The sequence below is a fragment of the Nanorana parkeri genome, unplaced genomic scaffold (assembly GCF_000935625.1).
Source record: "Nanorana parkeri isolate BGI_ZX_2015 unplaced genomic scaffold, ASM93562v1 scaffold195, whole genome shotgun sequence".
In the NCBI taxonomy this organism is placed as follows: Eukaryota; Metazoa; Chordata; class Amphibia; order Anura; family Dicroglossidae; genus Nanorana; species Nanorana parkeri.
This window is the reverse complement of record NW_017306463.1, coordinates 637,954-647,124: the sequence shown is the minus strand read 5'-3', so window position 1 is coordinate 647,124 and position 9,171 is coordinate 637,954. Positions and strand designations below refer to the sequence as shown.

Genomic DNA, 9,171 nt, shown 5'->3' with positions numbered 1-9,171 from the left:
AGATTTTTTATTTTTTTCCCATCAGGAGCCTTCTTTAATATTTTAAAAAACTGTTTCATTGTATGCTTTGTAATTGTGTATGGGGTCAGTCATATTTTGCTCATTTCGTATGCAGGTTCTGCTTCCTTCTTAGTATTGCTCCACAATAGTTGTACTTTACTCCTTTTCATTCAAAATGCGAACCTGAGTCAGCCAACTGATTGAAAACAATGCACTCCCCATGTACCTGATAGCGTATATATGTTAATAAGGCAAAGTGACAGCAGATATAGTGTTCTTTCCCTCTAGTGATCTACAAATCTTTATTAATATGTCAAAGCAAACATGTAATATAAGCGTGAGCTCAGGTTTGGCCCAAACTAGCTCTGAACACAGAAGAGATATGCGGCCACCCGGCCATTGTCAACTGTGGTCCAGGGCATTCCCTACGCGCAGCTGCACATAAACAAAGGGGTGGGATGTTTTGTGCTGAATATCAGTGTGCTAATCATTGGGCTGATCATTGGTCATCGACCTTGACTAAATATAGCCATGTGGCCATATAAGGTAAATGATGTCACAGCATCCCGCCCCTTTCCTTACATGCAGCTGCAGGCGAGATATTCCCCGGCCGCAGCGGAAGGAGCTTCCTTCCCAGTTGGAGGATACTGCTGCCAAACACCAGCGATCTGTGGATTTCCTAGCAATCCTAAGGAGGAGTGTAACATTATATTATAGGGAAATGGTTAAATGAATGTGTGTTCCTGTTTTTAAGGTCTCGGAAACCATTGGCCAATGTCCGTTGTATGTGCCCACTTTATGATCGGAACAGACAATTATGGATTGAGCTGGCACCACTGAGCTCACCAAGAATCAATCATGGGGTTTTATCTGCAGGTAGGTCTCCTCCTCACCGTTGTTCACTGTAAGTTTATCTTTTAAAGTATAGCTAAAGCCTGTTCAGGGCCCAGCCATACCATATACAGTGTGTTACTTTGCCTCTTACTGGAGAGGTTTCCCTTCACTTCTCGTCCCAGAGACACAACTGAGGACCCAGTCACACCATATCCGTTGCATTCTGGCACGGTTTGAGCCCGGAACGCACTGAATCGCATAAATCAAGCCGGGCCACGTTCTGGTGTGGGAGGAGGCGTGTTGGTGCCATTCATGTCAATGGCACCGCAGACACACCCCCAACCGCAGTGCGATCGCCCGCACCAGAACGCGTGGTACTGGAATGCCCTGCATTCCAGTGCAAGCCCTAAATTCTTTTTTTTTTTTTTTTCTCGATCGCACTGAAACGATGGGCATTGCTGTGCCACGTGTTCTGGTGCGGGCAATCGGACTGAGGGCGGTAGGTGTAGTGTGTTCCGGGCTTAACCTGTGCCAGAACGCATCGGGCTCAACCTGTGCCAGAATGCATTGGATATGGTGTGACTGGGCCCTCAGTTGTGTCTCTGGGACGAGAAGTGAAGGGAAACCTCTCCAGTAAGAGGCAAAGTAACACACTGTATATGGTATGGCTGGGCCCTGAACGTGAGAGGGCAGAGGCAGTATTAAAAACGTGTCAGAGGTCTTTATTTTTTTGTTTATGCTCTGTAACATTTAGGGTATCGAAGGATCCTTAGCCAGCTGTATCAGCGAATAAAACTTTATTTTCTTCCAAACAGTACAACTTAAATTGCTTCTTTTCAGCAAAGAAACATAAACAGGGTGCATCTTCCAGCAACATCCAAGATTTTGCTCCGCACCCGGTAGCATGTCCCACCTCCAGGGTTAGAGCCTCAGCCGCCTCCTGGCCAGACACCCAGCAGCTTCACACCTCCCTGTGTGACGATGGTCCTTCCGACCTTTCCAAACACACCTCGTGTGCCACAGACCCTCCTGGCCTCACCCACACCGCGCGTGCCACAGGACCTCTCGGCCTCTCCAGCCAGACTCAAGCTCAGAGTCTCGTGCTTCACATACACACAGTCTCCCACGCTCTGCATGTACTCCTGCACCACTGACTGGCTCTTCCTCTCTGTCCTCTCTCTTGATAGGGCTGTTATCAGCCACCTGAACAATCTGGCAATTGGCTGCACCTGGCCCCAGGACTGGAGATTTCATCTCGCCCAAGACTCTAAAGCTGGCCATACATCTTACAATTATCTGCAGATTTTTCTTAACTGTGTGGATGGAGTAATCTCCACCTGGGCCAATCTGTTGCACGTTTTCCATCTGACCACAGAAAATCTGTAGATAATTGTAAGGTGTATGGGCACCTTTAGAAATCTCCAGAGACCCTGATCCCAGTTATACTCCAGAAAACCTGGAAAGAACTGCAAACCCAGCTCCTTCCCTGTAACACTATGTTTTCTGGACACTCTCGGCCCCTCTGGCCGAGAGTCCTGGGCGCCAAACCCACCAATCGCCACAGTGACACGGCACTGTCCTGTCGCAGCTCATAAAACAGTTTTAGAGAAAAAAACTTGAGGTTCCAACCCTTACCTTCCAGACTAACCAAACATAAATTGTTTTGTGTGTTTTTAAAACTGCTCTGGAGTTATGTCATCACCGTATATTGGATTCATATAGTTTGTTGACACCTCCTCTATTTTTTCCATTTGTATATGCTGTGTTTTGTTTTTTAATTATTTATAAAGGAAAGAACGTCAAACACCACAGAAATAGCCATGTATAAAACATGCAGCATTAGCTGCAATGACGATCAAAAAAAAAAAAGTACATCACAATAGCAAACAAGTAGGTAGAATACAATAACAACCTCAAATGTGCAGTGTGGGTCCCAAGCAATACCTCCTAAGATTTTTAAGACCATACGGCTGACCGTGAGAATACACACACACCAACCAACCAACCAACCAACCAAAGATATAAAATGAGCATCAGCGATGCAACAAAGAAAAAAGAAAAGCAGGAAACAAGTAGACTAAGAAAGAATAGGGAAAGAAAGCATAGCACCCCACCACCTCTGCCCCCCCGATTATTCCCTCTGCCTGGGGGTGCACCCCTGAGACCATATATGGGTAAGGAATGTGTCGTTGACCACCCCCAGGAGATCTAGGTACATCAGGTTGAGCAGGCCCGACAGTATATCTCAGAGTCCCGGAACTGAATCCAAGCCGCCCATGTAAGTACAAACTTGTCCTGGGTGTCTCTCAGGGAGGAAGTCAGGTCTTCCATTGGTTCAATCTCTCCACCCTCCGCAGCCACATTGCTATTGAGGGGGCCTGCGAGCTCTTCCACATAGCGGGGATACAAGCCCTCGCCCCGCATTAATCAAGTGAATCAATAAGGAGCGCTTGTACGCTTTCCTGGAGAGCGCGTAAGGTGAAGGAGGAAAGTCGATAGATCAAATGGCAAGGTCATCCCCGTTGTGCTTCGTATCTGGTCAGCTACAGTATGCCAAAAAGGTTGGATCAGGGGGCAATCCATGCTGTGTGTTTTTAACACTTAGTTTGTATTAGTGTAAATGTATTCCATTTTCTTCTGTTTTGTTGATCAGTTTGCTCTAATCCATACTGGATAAATGTTTATAACATCTTTTATTTTGCATACATTGTCCTGAAATACTGCCAATAACAAAAGGTGAAGCCATAACAGATGATGCAAAGTACATGCTGAGGTGTGTTTGTTTTTGTGTTGGCAGAGGGTTTCTTGTTTGTTCTTGGGGGACAAAATGAAAACAGCGAGACTCTGATTTCTGGGGAGCTGTATGATCCAGATGCCAACGCCTGGAGCCCACTACCACCTATGCTTGATGTAATGTATTAATTAGCAGTAATTAGAATTTCTGAAGCTACCAGTAGAGCATTATCTGGATTTGTGTGATTTCATAATAACATGTTAAACATCCTATAAACAGCATTGTTTAGTCATTAAAAGAGCAGCTCCACCCAAAACACTCTGGATTTAGGATGGGGTAGGACAGTGATTAGTTCTCCTGAGGGAATCTCGGAAGACATATTGCTATATCTGTCATATTGGTAAGGCTGAGAGACACCAAGTTGTTGGATCATCAGCCTGAATGAGTTCTCTGTGTACCTTGAATACATTAGGCCTGAATAATAAAGGTCAAAAATCCCGCAAGTTGTTTAGGCCAGCTGCGACTTTAGCATGACTGAAAAGCCAAGCTTGGGCTCTGGCAGGGGTTGAGGGCTGTTTTCCTGTTTGCGCTCTCAGCAGCATTGGAGTGAAATGCCAGAAACAATGGTTCAGCATACAGAGAATGGTTCATCAAGCAGAGAGGTAACACAACTGAGTAGGAAAGGGAAAAGAGTTGTGCATTCTGAAAGGTGGAGGGTGAATCGGAAGAGTGACTGAACGGAATTACAAGTCCTTTGGTAGGTAAAACAGCTGACTTATGTTTCAATTGAATGTTTAACCTGTTTGGAGTTCTGATTAAAAGACTCTGAGAGGGATTTAGATCCAGCTCTATTATATCCAAAAGTAAGCAGTGTAAGTGAGCCCCATTCTTTCTGTTTCCTGGGCTGAGCGCCGCACAAAACATGTCTTTGAGTATTTTATTGCCGGGAACAACTTTCTCAGGGTTGTGTTTGACCTTTTTTTTTTTTTTAAAGCCAAGCTCCAGGCCAGGCGTCCCCCACTCTTCTCATAGAGAGAGATACTCCCCTTACAGCCACCCTCCCCCAGGCTTTCTCCCTGCTAGTTAAGTATTGGCGACCAGTCCCATAAATCTCCGACTCTTCTCTGATCGTGTCTTTTTCCCATCTCGCTGATGTCATAACTTACAGTGCACAACCAGGCACTGCTTTGTATGTAATGATGTTGAGGGGGTCTGCCCATATTCTGGGGCAGGAGTAAAGCATTTCAGAGCATTTGTAGACCAAGGAATAAGGTAAGTACATCCTCTCAGACCAAAAGAGCAATGTACTATGTGCTAGCATTGTACTGTGTACTAGACTGCACTTATTTGACCAGATCTAAGTTCAACTGTAACAGTTTAGTACTTTAAGTAATCTCTTTTAAATTTGTGTTCTGTAGTGTAATCACATAACACTAGACTTGGTCTAAGAAAACCGTGGCTGGGAATCTCTGATCTTTGCTCTGATTTGCCCTTTGCTTCGGCCACTTGAATGTGCAGAACTGTTTTTTTATCTTTATTTGCAGATCAATAAACCCTTTTATGCAAGTGTGAGACAATCGTATGTAATAACTATGTCTGCTCCAATAGGCAAGGCACAGTTTTGGTGTTGTAGAAATTGATGGTGTAATCTACGTTCTGGGAGGAGAGGACGGAGATCGTGAGTTGATCGCTATGGAGTCTTATGACGTATGTACTAAAACATGGAGCAAGCAGCCAAATATGACTATGGTGCGAAAGGTATGTCAGACACATTGAATTCTAGATGACTGTCATTTAAAAAAAAAAATCATTAGGAGTAAAAAGACTTGTTCTGCTGGCAAAAATAGGTGTAATGCAAGATTTAAGAATCCATAAAAACGTCACTGGAAGTGCGATCAGTGTGGTAATATCCATTTATTCCCAAAAAGGCATTAAAACGGTCAATGATGAACTTCTGACCTATTTTTTGCCCCACAACTGAGCCTAAAGCTGGTCATACACATATAGATTATCTGCAGATGTTCTATGGTCAGATGGAAAAAGGGCAACAGATTCCTCCATCTACGCTAAACTGTGTGGATGGAGGAAACTCCCACTGGGCCAAGCTTCAGTATCTTGCTAGTCTGCCCCGCTGGCTGTCAAAATACCTTTACAATCTGATTGGATGCAGGCATTGTTCAGGTATTTTGAGAGCCAGCAGGGCCGACTAGCAAGATACTGAAGCTTGGCCCAGCAGGAGATTCCTCCATCCACACAGTTTAGCGTAGATGGAGGAATCTGTTGCACTTTTTCCATCTGACCATAGAAAATCTGCAGATCATCTATAGGTGCATGGCCAGCTTTAGTCGTAGTGCCTGTTTTCTATTGACTCTTGAATCTAAGGATTAGGCAGAAGCCTTATCTGACCGTGAGGTTCCATTTGCGGCAATGGTTGTGTGAGAGTTGAGACACTCCATATCTGTCTATTGTCTGTTAGGCAAGATTTAACCTGCAACATCCAGTAATTGGATATCGTGGTCCCGCTAGCTGGAAAAGTAAAAACATTGGATAGCAGGGCAGGTAAAATAGAAGATGAATCTAGCAGAGAGGAACGCTCCCTAATGATTGTGTAAGGTGGGTGGATCTGAGAACGGGTGCAGGGATTTTGCTGCAGAAATGTTAAGATGAAAAAATCCAGTGGAGCTGTACCAAAACCGTAATCTGTTAGGGTGGGCTGCATTTCCTGCCAGAGGTAAATTTGAATCCATTCCTTAATTAAAGTTAACCTGTGCCCAGACTATGCACATAAAGTGATTTACATATTCTGAACAAGCAGTACTTTGGACTTTAAAACAAGCCCTTATTCACCTCTGAAGCAGTAGGCATTGTGAATAAATTCATTCTCAAAGTTCACAATAGACACAATGAAATTGTTTTTTTTTCCTGTTGCTTTCTACTGCACCAGATGTTTAATGTAAATACACATTCGTTAATTCTAAGCTGTTAGAAAGCCTGAATTCTGACTTGAGTCTGATGTGATCTTTGAGAATTAAAGGAGATCTATGAGGTGAGTGATTTCCACTCATCCTCATAGTTCGAGCCGACCTGAAACAAAGAAGCTGTCACGGGTCGGCTCTATTGATCAGGAAGTGAGCAGAAACATACAGCCGATCCTCTTCCCAATCGTCTCCCTGGAGCGAGCAGTGACTGTCAGTCATCGCTCCCTGCAGGGATTCCCCCCTCCCCTCTCCAATCCTCCAGCGCTGAGCGGAGGAACGAACGGGTGAGGGGGCGGGCACAGCTGGCTCTGCCTCCTAGATAGGCAGAGCCAGCTGTCACTCACGCAGCTGAGTAGATCTCGACAGTATTGTCGGGATCCGTCCCGGCTGTGGCGCTCTCAGTATATCACGGGCAATAGCCTGCGATATACTGAACTTTGGGTCACGGGAGGAGGTTAGTATATGTCCTCCCATTACCCTAAAGAGAACTATGGGGAATAACACTGACCCGGTAGTTCTCTTAAGTACTTTACAGTAAAAGCAGCTAGAGAGGTCAGTGATTTCTTGTTTTAAAACTCTTTTACTGCTTGTCAAGAATATGTACCGTTTTTTTCGCTCCATAAGACGCACTTTTTTCCCCCCAAAAGGAGGGGGAAAAAGTGCCTGCGTCTTATGGAGTGAATCCCGACGCCCGAGACATGCAGTTTCGGGCGCCGGGCGAGTAGTAGGAGCCACTGCTCGTTTAATACGAGTGATCTAACGAGATCACTCGTATTAAAGCCGAGCAGCGGCGGCGGCGATCGAGTTCAGCAGCAGGAGCCACTGCTCGTTTAATACGAGTGATCTAATGAGATCACTCGTATTAAAACCGAGCAGCGGTGACGATCGAGATAACCATAGAGCAGACGAAGAATAGACGTTCTTCGCCTGCTCTGGGTCATCACTGAGACCGTGGCGCTGTAATCGCAGCGCCACCTGTCTCAGCGGTCACTAACTGCAGCTTCTGTGACAGCTTCTGTCATAGAAGCTGTCACAGAAGCTACAGTCTCGAGTGCTCCATAAGGCGCGCCGGACCTCCCTGCGTCCTATGGTCCGGTGCGTCTTATGGATCGCAAAATACGGTAAATATTTGAATGTCCTTTTATCTGTGCACTGTAAAGTTAGGAAGAAGAGCTATTTCAAGACTCGGTCTTGGTTTAGTTTTAAATTCTATAAATCGGCGACTTGCATTGTTTTGCCTCCACCACCTACAACCTGGTCAGAATGGAAGACACCTGGTGAAATCGACATGGGACAACAGACAACAGTTGTCATTATGGAAAAGCAGACATGTTAATTTAGTATTGTGTGAATGGAACTGCTGCATGGCGAGTTTTAAATTTGCTAACTTGAGGGCAAAGAAACCAAATCTGTTTCATATGTGATCCGCTGTTCACACACAAAAAATACAATCCTTTTGTGGTTCCGCCTCCTTTTCCTTTCAATCTAGGTGTGCACTTTTTATTAGCTGTATTTGAGGAAAGATTAGTGAGTCAGTCAGTAAAGGTGAGCGTGAGCACAGAGGCGTGGTACATAATAATGTGTAACATGGCAAAAAGACTTTAGCACTTGACGCCAAAACCTGCAGAATCCTAGAACCTTAAAAAGGAAACGCACACGGGCAGCTCTGCATCAGCATGGGAACCTTATGTGAAGCATATCTATTGTTCACTTAAAGGACAAGTGTGGTTTTGAGTCAGGATGTAGAAAATTTTGATTGGAGTAGCTGAAGATTGCAGTACACATATGTGGAAGGAGTGCGGCTGACACGGCAGCATTTTAACCCTTTTATGACTGAGCTTTTTTCAGTTTGTTCCTTAATGACTGAAGCACTTTTTACCTTTTTGCTATGTGATTCTTCCATGGCAGTAATATACTTACTAAGTGCACCCAGAGATATTATATATTGTTTTTTAGAGGACAGATGGGGCTATATATTTATATCACATATGTGCGCCTAACGCCTCACTTAGGACAAATACAGTATAAAAAATGAGGGTAACGCGTAAAAACCCAATAACAAGCAAGGCTCCCCTAAATAAGAAATCCCATAAGATGGAGCTGTCTATAATAGAAAAACAGGCAGTACAATGTATCAAAAATTTTATGAAAATTAAAGAAATAGAAAACAACATAAAACAAAATCGCATCAAAAAACCACCAACTGACAAAGACATTTAAAATCAATAAAAGGCAAGTCCTCCTTAGTATGGCCCAAGTGAAAAAAAGGTGCAGTTTGAAAACCATATTTCGACCAAGTGGTCAAAAAACTAACTTTAAGCACAAGCGCTGTATAGAAAAAGCAGATACATATGTATCAAATGAAGAGTTACTCACTGTACAGTGTATTTGGATGGTTAGGCAGTCCCTGCAGGGAGTAGTATTGAAGCTGAATCCAGACTCTGAAATCTGTTTCAATCAATTGTGGTGATATGACCAATATGGAAAGGTGCTGCAAGGTCTCCACACTGACATCCACCTGCAGGGTGATCCACAATCTATGTTGCTGACATACTTTGAACATTGCAGTCATGAGGGGGTTAAATTAAACAGTTAACCCTTTAGGGTGAAAAAAAATGAAGATTG

General features: G+C 44.2%; 1 protein-coding gene across 1 annotated transcript in view; it reads left to right on the top strand.

Moving 5' to 3' along the window:
- The window catches only part of GAN (gigaxonin), a 58,320-nt gene that overhangs the window by 24,372 nt on the left and 24,777 nt on the right, over window positions 1–9,171 (top strand). The window contains exons 5-7 of the mRNA XM_018555382.1: window positions 755–876; window positions 3,632–3,744; window positions 5,177–5,326. Coding sequence (XP_018410884.1) covers window positions 755–876; window positions 3,632–3,744; window positions 5,177–5,326 — 385 coding nt within the window. The remainder of the gene's footprint in view (window positions 1–754; window positions 877–3,631; window positions 3,745–5,176; window positions 5,327–9,171) is intronic.